Raw genomic sequence first — 23,555 nt, 5'->3', positions numbered from 1 at the left:
TCTGAACAAATGGTGTCTAATGAACTAATGTACAAGAACTTCAACCACCAGAGAAAAACCATATGGTCTTGTTTCTGCTAACGACTGCAGCACAGCAACCACAAACCTTTCAAATACGAGCAAGACTAATTAAATTTTATTGTTTTAAGTGCAGAATTCATCTGACTCTGTATGAAATGTGTTAGTGTCATCAATGTTTTACTCACAGCTTCAAAAGAAAACTGAAAAGTTTTTTGATTGATTTTTTTTTGTGTTAGCAAATGTGACCAAAAAGAAAATAGATTATTTCTATTGTGATGAAACTGCTTTTCAAAGTGTTACATGTAGCATTTTGTATTTGCCAAAGTTCAAAGCCTAAAAACCCTCTGAAAAGTGGATGTTTGTCACAGAAAAGCAGCCACTCTGGGCTGAAAACATCAGAAAACAACCAATATACATTCTGACAAAATGATGGGAAATCAAAACTGTTTTCATAATTTAGAAGAACTGCAGTCTGCAGAACCTTTTGATCCATCTTACTAAATGACCAAATCTTTTAAAATAATTACTATTTGTTGTATTTGAAACAAATTGAAAATCTTTTTTACTTTTTCAGGAAACATCTTTAAGGGATTAACATGAGCTAAAACCGACACACAGCGAAGGAGCAGACTCACTGTATCGACATCCATATACTTCCAGTCTGAGTCCAATCCTACCAGTGGGGTTCCAGTCCAGAGGGATCAGGCGGAGGTAGCGAGCTATCACCGGCTGTTCAAGTTTGTACTGAACCACAGTGTCTGCATTACTGTTACCTGGAAAAGCCTGAAACAACAGAACTACATGTTAGTGTTTCAGGACAGGAACATGAAGTCACATATGATACACGTGTGTATTATATCACATAGACATTATCCTATAAGCGATTCATATAACATTCTCTCTCTTGATAAAAAGTATATGTATGTACAGTAGAACCGCGTGTGTGTATGTGTGTGTGCAGAAAGAGCCTGTAACCTCCCTGATCCTGAGACACTTTCTGCATTTTGAAACTTTGAACACACAGAGGCCATTGATCCTAACTGCTGACAGTGTGTCTGCCTGGTGATCAATAATGCTTGGGCCATTTCTGTCTTCATACCAGGCTTCTCTTTAAAGACTAATCATTTATATTTTACCAGTCGGCTGCCTATAGGATTCTTTGGTTGCACGCACAAAGCAACACATGCATTAACATCTGTAGGGGGGGGGGGGGGAGTTGCATTTGTAGTTTTATGTCTGTCCTTCCTACCTGAATCTGTGTCACACTGCCTGTGCATGTGAGTGAGTGTGTCCACAGAGTGTGTATTGATGTGGCTACGTGAACAAAATTGGTTTCCATTGCACTGCATAATTGTGATCTCAGTGCTGTCTTCAGTACTTTGATGGGCTGAGCCGGCTGGGCAGTGAAGCATTAAGCTCAACAAATGACTCCGTTTCATGCTGAGGAGGCTGAAGAGAGCGGCATCTCATTTACTTGCTCGAGCACCTTTTGAAATATGAGTAGCCTCTGACAAGCCTTCAGTCAAGGAGACAGAGGAGGAGGGCACGAGACAGAATCAGAAAGTGACGGAGGGTTTTCTTACGAGCTGAAAGAAAGGGGACCTTGAGTTAAGACTTTTATGTCAAACTTTCCAGAGTTAAGAAAACTTCAAGCTAAATATGCATTTTGAAAACATTAATAAACAGTTTTTAACCTGCTTTTGGATGATATGCATGAAAAGTGAATTAATATTTTATAACACATTGCAAGGATTTCCTCAGATGCGTCATCATGTACGATTAAAAACAATTACAGATGTGTTTCATTAATTAATAAGACGTTATGATTCTTGACAGTGACATTATATTGTGTTGTGATCAATTATGAAGTGTCTACATACAGTATATATACTGCTTATAAGTTACCCATTAAGTTGTTAACTTTGATGCATTGATATGCAAGATGGTTGAGGTGGAGGTAGTTTTAGATACTTTATACACAGTTAATTCTAGTCCAAGATCACACACCTAAAAGTACACAATTCAGCAAAAGTGTTGGTCTAGGTGAAGTTACTTTGCAAACTTCTGGGTAGCTGTCAAATAAATGTAGTGTGTTTAGTAAATGTCCTGAAGAAGAAGGCTGAAGTAGAATAAAATGGAAATATCTGTGCAGATTCTCAGTCATCCAGGTCATACTAAACCGCAACCGAAATAACCTTGGAAATCAACTGGACTTGGATATCTAGATCGAAGACGTTTCACCTCTCATCCAAGAGGCTTCATCAGTTCTGACTGACTGGTGTTGAGTCGGAGATATTTATCCCCCTCGGTGTGGTTTCAGTCCTTAGAAGGCCAACACTGCCCATTAACGACTGAGCCAATAAAATGGAAATATTCACATTAAGCACAAATACATCAAAATACATAGTTACATTCCAACACTGGACACATGAGGCATTCCTTTTTGAAGGGGCCACAAGCCAAAAAGGAACAAATCTTTATCTCAAAACTGGTAATTATATCAAATAAATAAATAAAATGTACAATATTTGCCTCTGGAAGGTAACGAGGTAAGGAGTATAAAGAAGCATTGAATAAAACATAGTCCCTCAAAATTGTATTTAGGTCCAGTACTTAGGTAGATGTACTCAGTTACTCTCCAACACTCTGGAGCAAACAAAGAAATACTGAATATCTAAGCTAAGAAGTTAGTGAGAGGCTGTGTCTGGTACAGCTGTTTTTGACAAACTAAGCTGGCCTGACTAATATATGGAACTTTAAAAGCACTTTGTAAGCTGATCTGGGTTCATCGCCTTTCATGCTAAGTGTCAGCTCAACAAGTCTTCAGGCTGTGAGAAGTCATACCCTGCTCTCTCTTCTCAGTGTCGACTCCCAGGCTCCAGAGAGTTCCCATCCTTCACTGTGAGAAAATCGTACCCTGTCAGATCCGAATCAAAAACTGTTCTTTGAGCCGCTTCTGTAACGAGAAGGGTGCGCTGTCTTCCATAGAGGAGGAAGGAGATGCTTGACTGCCTCTGAATCATATCTAATGTTGTTCAATCAACTGAGGACTGTGAGGCTTCTTGTCATACAGCCCAGTAGTTTGCTCGGTGGTAATCAGTCATTCTGCAGACTGGTGTTCTCTTTTTTTTACTGAAACACGGGATGGGCAGCAGTTCAGAAAAATTATTTAAAGTGATGGAAATTAATGATTTAGCAAGCAAAGAAGAAACCCTAGGGAACATATGTAGATGTGAAGCACCCACAGTAGTGAAGGGAAGCTGAGTCCCAGTCCTCAGGGATGACTTCATACATCCGCTGCACTACAGAATATTTCACCACATGCACGTCTCAACCAGTTTCCTCACTGTTCTCTCCTTCACATTTACATTTTAGGCACTGAGCTCTTATCAAGTCTGGCTCACTTTGACTGAGCTGGCAAATGTTCATTCAGTAACCTGCCTGGAGTGTGTTGACTGGCACCTTTGCCGGTGCAGGCATCAAAGCTGGGCCTCTTTCTACACCAGGCAGTCTTTCCAACAACAGCACCAGCCTCTTGTCAGCAGAGGTTAAACTGCTTGACAGCAACTCTGTGCAGCTGACAGAGCTCTGCCCAGGTTCCTTTCGTTATTCCATGCATTATTAATAAAAAGTGAAAGGCTCCTGGTGATCAGGCTTGCCACTGCAGGCAGTACCAGTCCCCACAGATAATGTAAATTATGTCTATGACAGTGAGGCCAAATGTATTGAACCTGAGTTTAGAGCAGCACCCCTTCCCTCAAGCTGTTTTCAGTGTTTAAGAACATATGAAGAAGTGTATAGTTTACCCCAAATAAAAACTGATGGTGTATAGTCTGCATGAGTACAAGGTATAGTCAAATGTATACCAGCCATTTTTACATGAATTTTCTATAGGCAGCCCACTGGTTTAAATTTATTTTAGCACATAACTAATTAGCTTTGTTGCTTCAGAAAGGTTAATCCATCAGAGCAGAAATGTTTTCATTTTAGTCTAAGTTGCATCATCATCACAGGGACAAAATGGAAAACTCTCCTTTGTGCTGCGTCCCAGAAACCTTATATCATAGTGAATTATTTTAAGCGCAATTTATTTAAAACTGAGTTGCCCCGCTTGCTGATGTGTTTTGTGCTACTAATCTCAATTTTGCCTCTATCTTTATTGTCCTTTTATTGGTTTAAAATGGAAATGGATGTCGGCATCATCACAAAGACATCTGTTAATAGAAATCTGTAGTATGGAGTGAGTATGCAGACATTACTTTAATTCATTTGTTCATTGATGCTCGGTCTTGTTTTACTAAATTTGCTTCATGAAAGCTGCAGTTTACAATGACATAATTTCAACTTACAAAAACATATACAGTATCAGAAATTTGCAAGTGAGAATTATCGATCCTACCATTACAATGCTCACACACTGTTTACCACGAACCTCTTCCTTGTGTGCATAAGTACACTCCTACATTTAATAACTTTTCAGCTATTGGTACCGTTTAGGTTATTAGTTATTGAAGAAGAGCTACCCCTGAGCTGTCTTCCTGTCTGTACTGTCTCCAGTTGTGTCCTGTGTCGCTGAACATCAGCAGGTAGGTCATCAGCCAATCAGAGCTGCCGTAGCGGCCCTGCGTGGCAACACCTGTGATTTGGGTCCGCCTCCCGAGGTCTACCTCCAGCCACTGGTATCTGTCTGAGACAAGAGGAGACCAACCTCCCGCTCCTGCAGAGGAACCGAGACAAATAATGTGTTTTAGAGATGAGAATCATCACTTCACACAAAAACATGGTGTGTTTGAATATATGTGTGAGTGTGTTGGTGTGTGTGATGAGGATGAGGGGAGAAACAGGCTGGCACATATGACAAAAGAACAAGTGAGCAAGGATTGAGAAATGAAGAGTAGGACTGTAATGTGATTCATTACAGTTTAATATCCTTCAAATTAAACTTTAAAACTATGAATTTATGGTCTGGAGTAGATGCTCTGTGCTATGATGTCTAAGCTAACCAATAACAAATATCCTATTTTGACTATGAAGACAAACTGCTTTTTTATACTAATGTTTACTGATTAGGGGTAAGGGCTTGGCAGATTACGGGAATGCCACAGAGAAGGCACTGTGCAGCTGTGCAAACTAATGTGTCTGCAGTTACAGCAGTCAGCACATTTAGAAGAAACTGTTTTTGAGTTTAAATGTTACAAGTACAAATATAGTTTATCTCTCTTCTGGCTTCAGCCTGCTTTTAAGTCCACTTACTGTATATACTCATAAATGTAAGGCCATGTCAAAGACCATCCTGGTTTCATGATGACCGAAAATAAATCCACATAATCAAAGACATTTAGTGGGATACAGTCAAGGCACAGACACTTGGAGGAAATATACTGCTGAAAGAAAATTAAGGGAACACTAACCTAATACACTAAAAGTCAGTGGAAACCTAAATCATCAAAACTTGGAGGCCTGTATTCAAAATCACACTGAAAATCAAAGTGATAAATTGAAATCATAGGCTCATCCAAGTTGCATGAATTTAATCACAGCAACTCATATGGCACTCAGATGTGTCTATGGCCCCTGCGTGCCTGTATGCACTCCCGACAGCATCTGGGCGTGCTCCTGAGGAGTCGGCAGATGGTGTCCTGGTGGATCTCCTCCCAGACCTGGATCAGGGCATTAGTGAGCTGCTTTACAGTCTGTGGTGGTACTTTTGTGGCGTTGGATGCCCATCCATCCATCCATTCTCCTCCGCTTATCCGGAACCGGGTTGCGGGGGCAGCAGTCTAAGCAAAGATGCCCAGACTTCCCTCTCTCCAGACACTTCCTCCAGCTCCTCCGGGGGAATGCAGAGGCGTTCCCAGGCCAGCCGAGAGACATAGTCCCTCCAGCGTGTCCTGGGTCTTCCCCGGGGCCTCCTCCTGGTGGGACATGCCCGTAACACCTCCCTAGGAAGGCGTCCAGGAGGCATCCGAAACAGATGCTCGAGCCACCTCAGCTGGCTCCTCTTGATGCACCAATAGATACTGTCCCATAGGTGTTCAGTTAGATTTAGGTCAGGGGAACGTGAAGGCCAGTCAATGGCACCAATGCCTTCACCATCCAGAAACTGCCTACCCACTCTGGCCACATGAGGCCGGGCATCACCCTGCACCAGAAGGAACCCAGGGCCCACTGCACTAGCGAAAGGTCTGACAGTCACTCTGAGGATTTCATCTGGGTACCTCACAGCAGTCAGGGGACAAAAGTTCTCAAGTAAACACAGGCCTTATGCAATGAAAACAGATGAGTATATACTTCTGTTAAAAAAGCAAGGAGACAACTTGAGACAAAGTGCAAATGAACTATTGATTATTCACCATCAGTTCATTAAAGTTGTGGAGTTAAAGAAGAGAGTACTGTGTGGTTCATGACATGAAAGAACAGGAGAGAGAAAGAGAGTGTACACCTGACGACTATTATAATATGCACTTTAAAACTGAGGAAAGGAGCTGAGAGACAGAGTTGTATCATAAAATGATAACCTTAGCAGAGACATTACCAAAACATCTTTATTTTCATTTCTAGTTGAGATGCTGCTGGCGTCCACTACTCAAAGGAGTGTCTGCATGGGACAGAGAGAAGGAGCACTTTGGCATGACCTGATTATAACACTGAAGATGAAAAGGCTGCTATGAGATAACACTTTGAATAGAGAGAGAGAGAGAGAGAGAGAGAGAGAGAGAGAGAGAGAGAGTGTGTGTGTGTGTGTGTGCACATGTTTAAGAAAAAGTGCTGTGTCAGGCCAAAGCAAATCCATGGTGTGTGAACAGCAGATGGAGAGATTTCTGGATTTCTTCCCTGCAGAGCACACACACACACACACACACACACACACACACACACACACATAAACACACAAACAGGCACGTGATAAAACAGCTCAAAAGCACTCGAGATAGTGTTGCCAAGGGGATGCCACGCTGACATAAGCCCAAAACAAATTTATACTACAACACTTTAGACACAAAGTGGACACATTCACTGGTCTCATCGCATCTATTGTGATGCCACTTTCTACTGAAAGAGCAAATGATTATTGTAGTAACACTCCCCACCGTGAACCCCATCAGGAGTGTTCCACATCATGTGCTGTTCAGCAGATGTTTTGTATTCATAGGAGTGGTGTAGGACCACAGCTGGCAACATTAGTCAGCTTGATTCAGCCTAAAACAGTATGTAAATGACTATACAGTTTCTTCATGGCAGACATTTTGATTTTGTAGCAGGAGAAGCACAAAAACATGTAATGATGGCTGTGTGTCCCAATAAATACATTCCAGCACCCTGAAACTCTAACCTAAATAGAATACAGAGCTATAACATTTAGTTAATTAAGTGATCTGTCAAACAATAGAAAATTAATCTGCAACTATCTGGATAATCAATAAATCGTCAATAGATGTGGTTTCTTCTGGGTTGAACTAGTTGTATCTGAAATCATCTTCTTTCTTGCATTTTTTCCTCTACCAGCCGTTGTGCTTCTTGCTCATTAAGGCAGCAGGTAAAGGCCAGAACTAATAAGTACCTCAGTAACAGGCATGAACACTGACAACACAACGCTAGAGAGCAGACATGCTGACCTTTCCTCATTAAGGCTGGATTGAAAAGGAAAGAAGTGAAATGCCCAGACAAAGGAAAGAAGAAGAGCGAAAGAGTGACTGAGAGGCAGATAAACTGACATCTGACTGCGGTGGAGGAATTAGGAAGAGAGGGGAGACAAACAGAGGAAGGTAGACGCCTCTGGTGAACGAGAACTGGAGTAGAAAGCAGAAACAGCTTAAATGGAAAAAAAGGTCTAAACCTGAAAATCTGTGTGGAAAAAAAATGATCCACCATGTTAGTCACAGATTTCATGCTGGATCACCAAGACAAAGGTTTGTCACGTGTGCCATTCGGTTCTGATCCAGATATTTCTCACTAACTATAATGACAAAAAAGCTTTTGTATGCCATTCAGGAAAGTAACTGAGGTTAAAGACTGGTCAAGAGCAGTGCAGTGCCAGTCTGTTGGGCATTTAAACCAGCATGTTACTATATCAAATTAATTAATTGGCAGGCCGTAACTTTTAGGGTCAACCACATCAGAAGACAAACCAATCAAACCTTAGAGAGGACGCAGCAGTCTGAGATTAGAGGAGCATGCTGGAAGGTCATCAATTCAGAGGAAACGTGTGTGAGACTCACATTACCTTCCACATTTAGAAGAAACAATTTAAATGTGTTAACCATGAAGAACTGGCCACTGACAAAATGTACATGGTAGTGGTACAAATGTACCAGTGGATTAACATTTATGGAAACATGCCAGACAGTAACAGGTAGCTGAATCTAAATGACAATCTAAAAGTTTGACTGCATCTTAGTTTCTTTACACAGCACGTTTTCATACACAGAGGCAATTCAAAGTGCTTAACACAATGCACACAGATAGTTAAAACATTAAAATCCAAATTGTATTAAAGCATTAAGTGCAAATTAAAAGCAGCAATTAGAAGTTTACACCTGAGGTGGGCGTACTCTCTTCCAGAAAATTTGAAACATTGGTGTCTATACATTCAGCTAAACAGTACAGTGAAGTCAATTGGTCATTGAGTAATGGAAGAAAAATAAAAGCAGATAAAATTAGGTTAAGTTAGACAGAGAAAGCTATTGAAAGCAAGCTGTAAACAACACTGACATATCGACACCTCATACAGCTGATAAGGCAGTTGTATACAGTAACTAAACATTTGCTTATCCACTAGTATTGTCTGTTCAGTGACCGTCTGCACCAGCTCCCGAGATACACTGAAAACCTCTGTGCAGCCGAGGGAAGCTACAAAGTCGGGTGATAATTCTATAGTCCATCACCACAAGCAACCTCTTTTCACTTTACAGTCATGTGACCCGTGTTAATACAACATACTGATCATACAAATGTTTCAAAACCACACTAATTATTTGTGTATAAGCCTTTTATATAATTTACTCAAATACATTCACAAAAGTAAAATCATAAGCAGCCCTGTAAGAAATGAATTAAGTGTGTATTTGACAAAATCTTTTAAATAAATCAAGACCCATCTCACCAGAAGATGAGGACACAAAACTGTGAATATGATCAGAAATTAAATGCCATCTTTCAGTACTTATTGCTAAATGGCAAGGCAGCTTTACTTTACTCCATATAACACATGTAGAACAATAACACTGTGATGCAATGCACAGCTGAATAAATGTGATTTTAAACATCAAGAAAATAAAACCTTTCCTGCTGTGGATTAGAGGCCTAATGTATTAGTAAAAATGGACTGGACTGTATTTTTATATAGCGCTTTCTCACAGTGTGTTACACTGGCCAAAGCGCTTTAAGGTCTCTGACCATAAGCTATGGAGTGTGACTTTGTTTTCCAAGGATGTGTATGTGCTGGTTGATGAGAGACTGTGAAGCTAAAATCAATATAAATTTATAAATGGTTGCACCACAGAAACAGATTAAATATTAAACTAAATCAGGTTAAATCACAATATTAAGTTCAGGATGTTTTATTATTAAAATGCATTCATCTAGAGGCCTTAAAAAACCAACAGCTTTTCTGGTAAAAGGTCAGCCCTGTGCTAAAAGGGCTAAAGTGTTTTAACTGCAAATTCCAGGTTTCCAACAAGTCTCCAAAAGCATGTGCAATAAGATATGTGGCACTGCTGCTAATCATACATGGATTTATTGGGGATAGCATAAACGCATCAGAGTCAGTGCTATTTTGGATGCTTCCTTCGGGCCTAGTGAAAGGATACAGGCCAAGGACATGTTGTGTCAAGGGCTGGATTAAGAGTCTTATGGTGACAGGAGTGGGAGATGGAACAGAAACTTAAACATTTACTTCCCAAAGCAGCAGCTCACCCCCATCAATCACAATCATCTTAGAGCAAAATAAGATTAGTGGAACCAGCCAAGACGCTTCCATCTGCTACTGGGATTAGTTCAAATGTAGAGCAAGAACCCTGTTTGGATCAACAAATCTGACACCACTTTAAATATTCCAACCCTTAAACCTGTATAGTATATATACACATGTATGGTACCACTCAAATGTCAAATCATGGCATTTCTGGGTGACCGAACTCACTCGTTTATGGTATGCCTGATTGAAACATGAAGTGGCTATGTAATAACACATCCTCAGGTTGAAGAGGTTAACCCATCTGCAGAGTGCTATACACAAAAAAATATCAAATATATTCGACATTAGCTTTCATGGTTAGTCTCCACTGGAGGTTAAATATCTTCAATTTCTCAGCTGAATACATTCAAGCCCTTCTGTGCTTTGCAAGACTTCGAAAGCCTCCATTTTCTAGATGATGCTCTGAGGAATCACAAAGCCCACACCAGACCAGGCGCTCACTCAGCTAGAGCCAGTTACACCGGCTCCTCCTGCTCTAACTTCAAACATAGCCTAGTTTAAAAGTCTAGATTTGCACGTCACAAACCAGTTCTCATGTAGAGTTTTACACCCAGTAACTGTTGCGTAGTTAACTGACAAAACTGTTTGCTATAGTAATATATGGCTGCAAAGTGTAAAACAGGTCATGCGAAATCTTGTCAACACTGACTACAGTTTAAAAATGATAAACTGAAGATTGTTTAATCATTTTTTAAAAATAATATATGTATGTTAAAATACAAACTAATAAACTCAATAGCACAAGGGAGGACAGACTCCTTTCCTTATTCTCTTGATTCATTGTCACTTTTTGTTTTCTCTTTTTTCTGTTTATTGTAAAGCACCTTTTACTACCTTTGTGTTTGAAATGTTTGATATAAATAAAGTTGTTTTTTTAAATCACACTTCATTAATGTTACTGAACGTTGGTCACAGACAGTATAGTAAGAACCATAAATCAACAAGGAAAATAAAGTTAAAATAAGTAGTTAAGTAAGAGGATAAGAGGATGATTTGACTGAATCCTGTATAACACAGCTCACTGATGTGTTTCAATGCAAAGAGCTGTGTTGATTAAGGGTGAGGGGTTGTGTTGTAGGCATATACAATACAGCCACATTGTGATGAGTCCATGTAAGTAAATGACTTTATTCACGTTTCCAGCCTGTGAGTTTCTGTTGTGTTTTAGTTAGCCATTATGCTAACATAGCCTACCATCAGTGTGTCGGCACTGATAGATAAAAAAAAACTGTTAAATATGCGATACTAACAAAAACACCTGGCTTGTGGCTATGGTGCATTAACTGTGGCCCAAATTCAAGAGCAAATAGCAGTGAATGTTTATGCTAACATGGTAAACAAGTTTTCTTCTTCCGTACAAGGGACAAAAGTTGAACCAGATCAAACTTGTTGCTGTGGCTTGTTGCTTGAGGCGGTGGCGTTTATCACCTTCATTGGCCAAGTATGTTACACACAAGGAATTTGTTTCCGGTACAGAACCAATGGCAGCCATCTGCAGCGCCAACTCAGCGGGAGGGTTCAGTGTCTTGCCCAAGGACACTTCGACATGTGAACTGCCGGCACTGAGATTCAAACCTTCAGCCTTCTGGTTGGGAGATGACTGCTCTACCCACTGCACCACTGTCGCCTCCCATTAAGAGGATTTGAGTAAAGGAGCTGTGGAATTCTACCAGATGTTTAAGAGCAGCTTTAAATGGGCACCTGAAGAGGCCGAGGTGGCACATAAACATTGCACATAGATCGATGTGATTCTATGATTCCCTCCACGTAGATCATTTCAACCTACAGCCTCCTGCTAACGTTTAAATCCCCTTTTCAAATTGAAATTACTACCTCTATAAAATGATTACTGGGGATTGATGAAGTGTTCCAGGCCTATTTCAGCATAATTACAATGGTTCTAATGTGCAATTATCAGTATGGCCCACTGAAACATGGAGACTGTTTAGATGTTAAATACAGCCATTAACATTTGCCTTTAAATGTTAAATGCTGTCATTAACATTTGGCTATGAGACAGAATGAAGATATCTCAGTGTTTTCTTGGCAGCCCAAATGGGCCTGAATTAAAATTACAATTGCAGGAGACCACACTCTACATGAAGTACAACAACAGAGTGCCAAGGCAGGACCAGACCAAGAGGTAATAGATTATGAACACAACAACTAAAGGTGATACTGAGAGGAGAAGGGAGCAAAACAAAGAACAAAGACTGGCGGGCTTTGCTTATAACAAGAGCAGTATGACTACTTCCAGTGCTACAGCCCTGTGTTTGTCTTTATCCCATGGTCCACCAGACCCGCTTGTTCTGTCTCAGACCCACCACTGCTACCTAAGAAGTTTCAGGAAAAAAGTCAAAGAGCACTTGCTGCTAATCTATAGTGTACATGCACATGCTGTGCCTTTTTTGTGTGTGAAAACCAGGCTGCCACTGTACCAGAATTTTTTTAGCATGACTGGCCTCAATACTTTGTATTTTAAATCAGCACAGTTGAGGCACAACAACAGGCAATGAGCCGCCAAGCTAACAACATAGTGGCACCATATCATGTACTGTAAATGCTCTTTTCTGTCTTGCTGTCACTTTTAAGGTGCCATAGACTGATGTGACGTAGAAGCAATATCAGTTAGTCTAATTGACCTTTCTTGATTAAATAAACATGTTTTTATGACTGGACATTTAACACCATGGTCAGATCTTTTGCACCATAAACTAGTGAAATCTGAACACTATACTGCTTCTGTTGGCTTGGTGGCTCATAAGGCAGATTTATCTTCAGTGGGTCAGCAGCTTTGTTATTCTACAAGCTGCTTTTAATTTAATATGAATTGAATGTTATTGTAGAAAACAAATGCTCAACATGGGCTTGTCCTACTCTTCTGCCTCCTTGGACTAAATCAGTCTTCTGTTAGAAGGCTCCTTCCACATTTCATGTCAAGGCTCCTCTCTCTGGACTCACTACAATCTCTTTTGGAGTCCAAGATAGTGAAAGAAAGGACTGGTTATTAATGTCAGGGCATTTAGCATCTTAATTAATCTTCCACTTTTCACCGGTGCAGGGCTGTTGTTTCCAACTATTGCTAGAAGCTCCAGTTAGCATACAATCATACATTAGTACATGTACAGAAAGGCAAAACAGAGAACATGGAAGTAGCACTGTGATGCCTAAACGGGATTAACTGGTCACCATGTGTGAACAGCCACATATGGGCTGCCCCGTCAAAATGGCACTAGCTGGGATCGTTGAGAGCCAAGGATGCATATGGGAGTGTTCGTAACCTCGACATCCCAGCTGCTCACTTCCCAGTAAAGATTACTCTACTCTGTTACAACGACCGTTTTGATGGAACCAGTCGCTTCGCTTATCTCTGTTTATCTGTCCTTGCTTATAAGCGGGAGTCAGTGATGGCTTCCCTTGGTAAATACCAGGTGAAGTACAGTAACTGATGCAGAATCCAGAACAATTTACCAGCTGGGAAAATTAGATGCAAAAGAAAACCACGCTATTGCTGCAGCTTCTTCAGAAAACAAAGATGTTGCAGATGTTTGCAGGTTCACAAGAAAATGTCACAACTATCCAGAACTGAATATATAACTTGCACAAAGTCATACTACATACTGCAAGCTGCTGGAACTGGTCTAGCTGGGTGACTGGCTTTGTTTCAACAATGCCTACAGACCCAAGAAATAAGGAAAACATTTCCTCTCTCATAATAGTTTCCTAAATTGTGTTGGAATGTGTTTGAGAAAAACTGCACAGCCTTCACAATCAGACTTATGTAAAAAAAACAAAAAAAACCCTTGTGCTAGCTTATCTTCAATCTGCTTCCAAGTTGGTAAAATTGTTCTAAGAGTAGGAGTAAAGAGAAAGAAATCCCAGACTCCCCGATGAGTCTCTGCACTGGCACCACAGTCGGCCACTGAGCTCGGTAAACGGAGAAATCCTTCCATCACAAAAGCTCCAAAACAAGCCCTTCACAAAGCTCTGCATCAGCATCCAGAGAGCTCCCTCTTGAATTTTTATTGTGGTTTTCAGATTTACACCCCAATTGAGAGGAGGCAGCCCTGTGGAGAGTTTTTGATGTACTAGTCTAATATAATTCCAATGACTTTCTATATATAATACAGATTGTTGGCAGTAACTGCTGTCCTATCTACCTACCTTCCTATTTATCCATCTATCTATCCATCCATCTTGTATTTATCTCTGTCTCACTCGCTCTGTCTCTGTGAATCGAGCTGATGTTTGCCTTTGATGTTTTGTGCTCAGCGTCCTGTAGAGAGGCAGAGACTCTCTCCTGCACAAAGGGAAAAATGCACCACTGCAGCTCACAGAACTGAAAATGTCTCAGTAAACAGGTGAGATACTGTGCAGTGGAGGGACATCATGCTTTTCTGTGGTTCAGTTCTCATTCTGCTCCTAACATTTCAGTGGCCTGAAAATGCTTTTTGAGCACTGATGTCAACAACTAACCAAGTGCATAAAGTTGAAAGTGACAGAAGGTAAAACTTCACTGTCCACGTTTTCAAACACACTGTGGAAAAATGGAAAAGGTCACTGCTGTGAGGGAAAAGGGCAGAGTAGCGTAGTAACCATAGAGCTTGAGATAACAGGAGCCTCTTACATTTAACACTTTTCACAATTAGTTCAAGGAGACATGCAACCTTTCCTGTTTGCATTCCACCACAGAAATTTAAACTGATGAGAGTTTTTTTGAATTGTATGTAATGAACAGATGTGGACAGATGTACAGGAAACATGCAGCCATGGGAAAGGAGACTGAAATCTCCTAGAATATCTGTCTGTACAGTAGCGAAACTACCTCCTAGAATATCTGTCTGTACAGTAGCAAAACTACGGAGTGTTTTTTTGTTTGTTTGTTTGTTTTAGTGTGTCATGAAACATCCTCTTGGAAATGAAATTGTGGATTATAATTTCTGAGACAAAAGATAAAGTTATGATGGCAGTAGAGGATTGTGCCCCACCCCTCATCAAGGTGTTTACCCAAATACATTTCTGGTGGGTATTCTGGTGTATGCATGGGCAGCCAAAACCCTTTTAAAGTGCACTGAGTGACAGCACTTTGTCTACAAACCTGGACACATCATGATATGATGATTTTACTGCTAATACAATCCGGGCAATTAATTCTAGGTAATAAACGCACTCGAACTCAGAGTTAACACACTTGGATTTCCCCATGTGCAATGTTCTGTACCAACTAAATGAAGCCTTGTCATGCACCACAGTCACTCCTGGACAAAATGCTAATCATTTATTATTTATGATAACATCCTAGGTACTGTATAAATTTGTCTTGAAATGCATCGTCATATTTTTAGTACTTGTGCTAGTAATAGTGTTGTACAAGTACAAAAAATATTTTAGTTGGACACTGGACAAAAGAAACAGTGATTTCTCACCTTCTCTCCTGTTGACCTTAGCAAAGAATGGCCCATGGCTGTTGGAAAGCTGGGAGGAGCTTCTGAAGGATGATGACGGCAAACTGGACACCAGTGGGCTGTCACATGCCTCTGTTAATCACAAAGCAGAAAAGACAGAAGAATGTCTCATGGAGCCTATGGACCAAGGATGTACTCTTCATATAAACAGGGTTAAAACTGAAGCTTTGTTGAGATAATTGCAGGCTGGGACAGATGAGTTACTCAGTCCAGCTGCAATGACTAAGACAACTTGGCTCCAGGAGGAAAGGAAACAAACACCAGTGGAGAGCCTTTCGAATGTCAAAGACAGGAAATTGAGTTCTGAGTACAAACTGAGTGAATTGGTGGCTCACGAACAGTGGGAATGTGTCAAGAAGACGTTGCTTTGTATTAAAAGGTGGAATTGCGTATTTGGAGGTTTTAAATGAGTACACATTACACTGATGCAGTAGCATATAACACAATGACAACAGTTGCAGGGACCTCTTCTATTGATGTGGAATCAAAAATAATTTGGTCCTGTATAGGAAAAATACAATTTTAATCACTTTCCTGGCTATGTTCATTCATCTCATATAAATAAACATGGCAACAGGAAATGACAGACACTCTTTGTGTGAAAGTGAATTGACTTTCATTAAAAAAAAAAAGCGAGAAAGACATTGTTATTTCTGGTCGCCACCGTAGTTTAACTGAAAAGAAGCTGTTTTACCTGAGTAACTGACAAAAATTATATTCTTCCTGCACTGGAACAGATTATTTTTGATTCTACATCATAAGTTTTGTGAAAAGGAGCGGCAACATCACCATCATTGTGGTAAACACTTTACTGTCCCAACTTTATTTAGAATATGTTGCAGACATCAGAATTTAAATGAATGTTTATTTTGAACAAATAATGAAACGATATCACATCAGATAATGTGCTGCTGTATTGTTTTCAATGTAATACAGGACACAGATGATTTACACATCACTCGTTTCAGTTTTAATTTTGATTTTAAATACTGTCCCAAACATTTCTGATTTGGGGTTTTATCTCAACAGGATGATAAGCTCAAAATTTTACTCAGTAAGCTACTTTTGCATCAGTATGGCAGTTTTAGTGGGTTATTTCAGGCTCAGTGCACCAAACACAAAAATTCATCCAAGTAAAGATTTTCACGTCAGTTCTGAACATAGACAAGAACCTGTATAGATGTTGGTGAACCCTAATGTCATCTGTAATGCTACCGTTTCTTCATCTCCATCCAGTACAGCCTGAAGTTTGCAAAGACACAGAGCAAGAACTCAATAACAACAGAGCACCGACTGCAAATTACAGTTGAGTCAGTTTAGAGAAGTGAAATGAGCACTGTAAAACCTCAGCGGATGTTGAGAGTGTGTGGCCTTGGTAAGAAAAGCCTGACAGAGAAAACAGAGCTACTTGAACAGGTAACAGTGATTTTCCTTAGAGGAGTTGTGACATTTACATAATAGGTGACTGCACAAATACAAAAAGCTTAAAGGGACCGAATGTAAAAGGAGCTGCCAGCCACTCTGGGCCCTAACTCAATATTATCTACCACCAAATCATTTAGCACCTTAGGGTCTCAAATTGTACATCCTGAAGAGAGGACCACCCCCAAGGAAGGAAAACTGAGATGTGGTGTGACATCAGTTGCAATAGCATGATTATGAAATGGCTAGGAACTAAGAGGGAGCTCTGCTCCCCTTAATAAGACATAAGCGCCCCAGAAACCATGAACTGCAAAATTTTGGGGGCTCTCAGTCTAAAATATTGAAAATGTTAACTTGCCATGTATTTCCATGTCTTTATCAACATGGATCATGCATAAAATTAGACTAGCACTGATATATGATTCACGTACAAGGGTGATTCATCACTAAATTGTTGTTGCTTTAAAGTGCTTTAGATTTGTTTTACTACCTATTTAGATGTTATTGCTCATCTACTTTATATTTCACTTGTATTATGTGGCATTCATGTGGACAGCAAAGTAAGAATTTAATTGTACAGGGAAACACGTTTCCTAACTGTGCATATGAAAAATAAAGACTTTGACTTAAATCATTTTAATAAAGATCCTGAATGGGTGCAATTCTTGCCATGACTATCGAAGCGTGGTGGTGCAGTAAACGTCACCTTAACACAGATCAGCAAAACAAATGGAGTATTTTAAACTGTTGTATTAGTAAAGGATCTGAGTACTTCTTCCACTACCACTGACCTGGATCAGCATCTCCCTGCCACTGTACCGTAACTCTTTCTGATGGTAGTGTAACATGCTTAGTGTGCGCTATAGGCATCAACTAAATGAGAGTCAAATGACAACCTTTGTGGCACATTTTTTGCACTTAAGGCGCAGGGACCCAGGAGAGAAGGAGACAAAGTCCATCCATCTGCTTCATCCTATATATCACTTTACTGAAGTACCAGAGTGCCCAGAGAGATGAGATGCTAACTCCTGATGAGTATCTCACTTCATCAAACCTATGGTTCAGTTTAACTGTCCCACACCTTCAGAGTCAACTTGTTGATAAGCCTCTCTCTCTCTCTCTGAGGAAGCAGGATAATGAGGTCCTATGATACTTGTTTCCTCAACCATCGTCAAGTGGAAACAGCTGTGCTTGTTTCTTGTCTCTTTGTACAGTACAAACTTTTCACCCTTTGCCAAAGACATGTTTGTAGACCAAAGTTTATCTGCTTTGTACACTGCGAGACTGTTGTGGGAACTAAAAGGCACAAGAGCACAAACCTCTACCAATGCCAACTTCTCAAACTTAGAGGAAAGACTAAAATGTGAACTCAGACTTGTTACTTGAACATACATACATCTCTTGAGGAATCATACTTCTGTTCCTTTGGGTTTCATTTGGAAATGAATGTGTGTCCCAATTTTTGAGACATTTCACTCACAACTGCAAATATCAACTTTACTGGGTCACTAGAGGAAATGTCAGCTGATCACCAAAGTCAGTAGAATTCATCTTCTGGGCACCATTAATGTTGGTAATGTCTGTAAATTTCATGGCAATCTGTGCTAAATCTGTAAATCCTGGATGAAAGTGATGTAGAAATGAACCAACAGTGCTACCTCTAAAAGCAAATCTTGAACCTAAACTTTTCAATATGACTTCTTTTTGCTGACCATTACAGCCTCATTGAGCCACAAGCGTGGCTGTAGGCTCCGTTTCTAAATAACCGCTGCTTTCCTTTGTAAAACCAGACCAAGTTACAGCATGATCACGCTGAACTACAATTGAGCTAATGACTGAGTTTCCCTAAGCCTTCATAAGTAAATTCATTTCTTTCCATCCCTCTTCTCCTCTGAGGGTTATCACCTATTTTGTTGAGACTTTAATGTTTTGTGGTTGTGTAGCTAATAGTTTGTCTGATATAGCAGTTTGGTAGAAGCTGGTGGGAATCTCATGCCTGCTTTGGCTGCAGAGCGGCGCCTGACAGTCCGACAGCTCTGCTGCTGGGCTGACTGTTAACAATGTTTGTTCCTTGTTTCCAGTTGTTCTGTCTGTTAGCGGCACACCAGTAATTCTACTGACTCTCACCATCTAAGACCTCCCTAGTTAGAAAATTACATTTACTGCACATTCAAAGATTAACTGTTCTCTGTAACATTATCAACCTTACCGTCTCTGTGAAATCATGCTGCAAGTTCCTCTGTGCTAACTACATTAATATGTGGCTCCATGGGAGCCGTACCTAATCAGCAGAATTAAATGATCAAAAGAAAAATGCAGTGTAACAAAGTACAATTAAAACATTTATCTGGAGTCTCCGCGGTTTAACAGCATGCATGCCAAGTGCTGAAAGGTCTAACAAAAATGACTGAAAACACATTACTAATGAGGAAAAATAATTCTACATAATTCAAAATAAAATGTGTCTTATGCAGATTTAGGAGAATTGCTGCAGGTTACATCACTTCTACTAATGGACCCAGGAAGAGACATACAGTATGCAATGAACAAATTATTAATAGTTCACATTTGCATTTCAAAATAGGGACAAGACACTGAATAATATACTCGACTTTTCATATATTTGCATTGAGGACATTAAGTCACTTAAAAAAAAACAACACATTACAAATTATTATGCTCTTCTTTTGTTTCTCTTTTGCCTCTAGCGCACTCCAGGGTTGGCTTTCCCTTTGGGTGGAGAAGGGAAATTTAAGTTTTAAAAAATTAAACAAAGCATCTAACTCTTTTGAAAGACAGAAGAAAGTTTGTGCAGGACTTAAAACTTTGAGCTACATAAATTTATTAGGATGAAGTTGATAAATTACAACAAATCCTCCAGATGAAGTGACAGAACATTATGAAGAAGAACAATTGCTGGTAACAAAAGGAAACAAACCACGGCTGCCTGCCTGTGTCTGTTGACTGTGTGACATTACTGTATATCAACGTCACACTACTTCCTCTTTTACTATGGACAATGGTTGTCAGTGGGCTTTGTCACTTGAATGTAAACTTATGTTGTTATTGGGCATTTTCTACAACAACTAATGCTGTTGTTTTCTTGGGAGGACAGTCCCCTAAATTTTGATGCAGTATAATTAAGCTACTGCATAAATATTTCAAGTGAATAAATCAAAATAACGTTCACCTGATGTCCTGCTTCATCCTTGAATATGTAAAAACCCTTGTGGTTACAGAAGATGTATTTTAGCTACTGAATAAAAACATTCAGACAGAAACTAAGCACAATAAACCTAATTATATTCCTCAACACACACACACACACACACACACACACACACACACACACACACACACAAAACCCATTCGTCCATTCACTAGTCCTGGGAGCCTGCTTGTTACTGGGTTGGATGCGATGTGCAGATCCTTGTCTCACAGCGTTTCCTACAGTGGCTACAAAACCTCTCAGCTACAGTTAAACAGTAGCTGTGCTCCTAAGGCATGTTACGTGACATGGAGGGGTTACATTTTCTTGTAACCAAGTTTGTGCTTTTTAATCACCTTGTTATGCACCGTTCCTCAATGCTCCATGGTGGAGGTTTTGCCATGATACCGACTCATCAAAATTTGGATCTTCCACATACAGGTGTATTTCTAATCAACTAGAAACCCCTAAACTACACAGGTGATCTTCATTTTACTAATGTTGCAACTTCTAAATCCAATTGGCTGCAACAGTGATGATTTTAAATGTGTCCCATTATTGAAGCAATATGTATTTCATATGTTTGTCAATTAGAGTAAGGTACAGTAAGGTGCAGACTTCAAAATCACATCGCAGTGTGTGTGTACTTTTCCTTGTGACTATAACTGGTTAATAAGTAGAATGAGTATATTAAAAAGAGTCCTAATAGCTGTAATTACCATTTATGTCAAGAAGCACTTACTAGCAGCTCCCACTGCACCACTCTGCTCCCCAGGTTAACAAATATAAGGCTGTTATTAAATTACAAATGGCTAAGGTCAAAGCAGGAGGTCAGGTAATTATATGTATAACAATTATCTGTATTTCTAACTATTCTAAAGTTAATTAACTGTTTAATTGATTGAGACAGGAGCAGTAATGTGACACTGTAGGAAAATCTGATTCTTGCAGTAACACATTACTATACATACAGGTACTGCAATACTTTAGTCTCATTTTTCCAGTTTCTGCCCTCATTTCTATTTTTTATGAAGCAAACCTAAGTGCTGAGATCTGGACAACAAAGTCAAATTGGGTAGAAACACTATGATCAAACCAGATATTTATCCAAATCATCTAAGGGGGGGTCAAGCTGAAAGCGAGCACTCATGTACAGTATTGCACAACACTCTGTACGCACAGCTACAATAAATGCAATAGGGCAAAGCTGACACATGAAGTCGGATTGTAAACTGTGGTGAATGTTAACAGTGGAGTTTGAGTAAAGATTTAACATCTCTACATCGTGTGCTCCCTCCATTTTGACTCCAACGTTTAAAGCTGAGAAATGTTTGATCAATATGCATATAGCAGCCTCATTACTGTGATATGTGACACAATGTTTCCATCCTGACAGGCCATTTAACATTGAAAACTTCTAAAACAAACCGTCATTGTACTGATTTATTTCATATGAATTTAGCTCTGCTCATAGACTGTGATAATTGTCATTGATAAAGTGACAATATTGTCAAAGAGAAAGTGAACCTATTGCACAACAGGATAAAAACAACAGAATATATAACTGCACTGAAAAACCATGTTATTGTAATGCTACCCTGCAGAAAAGTAAGACTGTGAAAAGAATAACTTTACTGCTGAAACTTGTGTTGCAGTGCACCACCGAGCTGCAGCGGTGTGAAGGTGAGATGAGGGGAGTCAGACGAATGAATTTGACACACACGCACACACACACACACACACACACACACACACACACACACACACACACACAGAGGAAAACCCAGTGATGGGTGAAATGAGAAGGAGTTAGGAGTGTCACTGCATGACTTAAAGAAGGAGGGCAACTACAATGAATGTCCACAATGGGCACAGAACAAAACTCCCCCACTACTTCTTTCTTACATCCATTCCTCCTTCTACTGCTCTAATTCCTCTTTTCATCACTTCTCTCCTATTACACTAATCGAAAGTGTCCTTTCAACTCTTTATCCCCGCTTCACTTTAAATGTTTAGCTTGGGGTCAGCTTTTATCACCTGGTTCTTAAGAACAAATTAACATTTGGCCATCTCGTGTATTAAATTTGACTGAAGGATCGCACTGGTCCAATAAACACAGCGGTTTTTCTTTGTTCTTGGTGGATGAGGACAAGTGCTTGTGATGCATGGTTTCACTGGTGATAACAAATGCAGGACTATCTCAGCACTGTGAGGAACTGATACTGCATACAATCAAAATATTTAACGAGACATAACTACTGACTGCTGCTACAATCCATATCTTAAAAACAGTGATTCAAACAACTATTATTGCCCATTTTGATGAACACACTGACAGTTATCACCTCAGTGTTCAGCTCTTCTCAGTTCTCTCTAGAGCGATCTAGTGTTTTTAGCTCATTGTTTTGGCTTTACAGCCGAGTCATTCAGCATCACTGCTTCACCAGTGTTGTTCTCAGCTGCAAAGAGCAGCTCTGAACCCTGCCACCTGCTCAGACAGACAGACAGACAGTTAGGGACTCGCTGGTGGACTATTTAGCAGCCACACAGTCTGGAGTTTTTTAAAAAGTTGGTGAGGGTCAAAGCTAAAAGGAGACGAGGGTGCCAGAAACAACTCAAAATGAATGTTAGTGTCTGTTGGATGAGTAAATAACCATTTGCATATTCACTACAACTAAATAAGGTGCTAATATGTCAGTGCTGTTTTTACAGTTTGCTGCACCATGAGGCTCTCATGGTCCCATAATGATATGAAAATCTACACACAGAACTGTAAGGTGAAATAAGGGGGAGGGGGTTATATCACAAAAAACAAAAAACTCAGAATCAAGGAATGCACAGTCATGACAGATTCTTCTCAACATTACAATATGGGTCTGGTCTTCACAGTAAACAGAGAAAAACTCTACCTGCTGATGAAGAGCAGGAATTATGACTGAAAGCTCCAGCTATGAAAAAATTCAAAGAAGCTCCTCACAGTGTTTTTCTAAAAGTTTTTATAAACTGCCTTTAGACTGAACTATTGAAGCACTGATAGGTTGGCACATGTGGATAATTTAAACTATGTAAACATCACTCCACATTAATATACAGTGTATTTTTGCTAATAGCTGATGCCATCATTTTCTACTTTCCTGCTGCTTCCAAAGTGACAGTGAATAGTGACCTCAGCAGAATGTGGCCGATCTTGGACCGATAACAAGTCATCTGCTATAATGACAGGGCCTTTTGATGAATGGCTCTGTTTTTACGGAGGCAGGCATCCACTAGGGAGCCGGCCTTGGGCAAACACAAAATCCCACAGATCACAAAGGCAGATGGATGGAGTGCAGTTCTCTGTCACTTTTATCGCTTAACTACTTGTCCCTGGATTAATAAATCTAGATTCATGACTGGCAGCTCCCGGCTCCCGCCACCAGCCACCGCCACCTTTATGTAACCTTGACTTAATCAGAGCCTCTTT

At 40.0% G+C, this 23,555-nt stretch overlaps 1 protein-coding gene across 1 annotated transcript in view; it reads right to left on the bottom strand.

Moving 5' to 3' along the window:
- Positions 1–23,555, bottom strand: part of LOC109969879 (contactin-associated protein-like 4) — an 86,829-nt gene that overhangs the window by 58,361 nt on the left and 4,913 nt on the right. The window contains exons 2-4 of the mRNA XM_020617078.1: positions 15,424–15,534; positions 4,545–4,738; positions 657–804 (exon numbers count right to left, since the gene is read on the bottom strand). Coding sequence (XP_020472734.1) covers positions 657–804; positions 4,545–4,738; positions 15,424–15,534 — 453 coding nt within the window. The remainder of the gene's footprint in view (positions 1–656; positions 805–4,544; positions 4,739–15,423; positions 15,535–23,555) is intronic.

This window comes from Monopterus albus, unplaced genomic scaffold (assembly GCF_001952655.1).
Source record: "Monopterus albus unplaced genomic scaffold, M_albus_1.0 scaffold184.1, whole genome shotgun sequence".
Lineage (NCBI taxonomy): Eukaryota > Metazoa > Chordata > Actinopteri > Synbranchiformes > Synbranchidae > Monopterus > Monopterus albus.
This window is presented reverse-complemented; position numbering and strand designations above follow the sequence as displayed.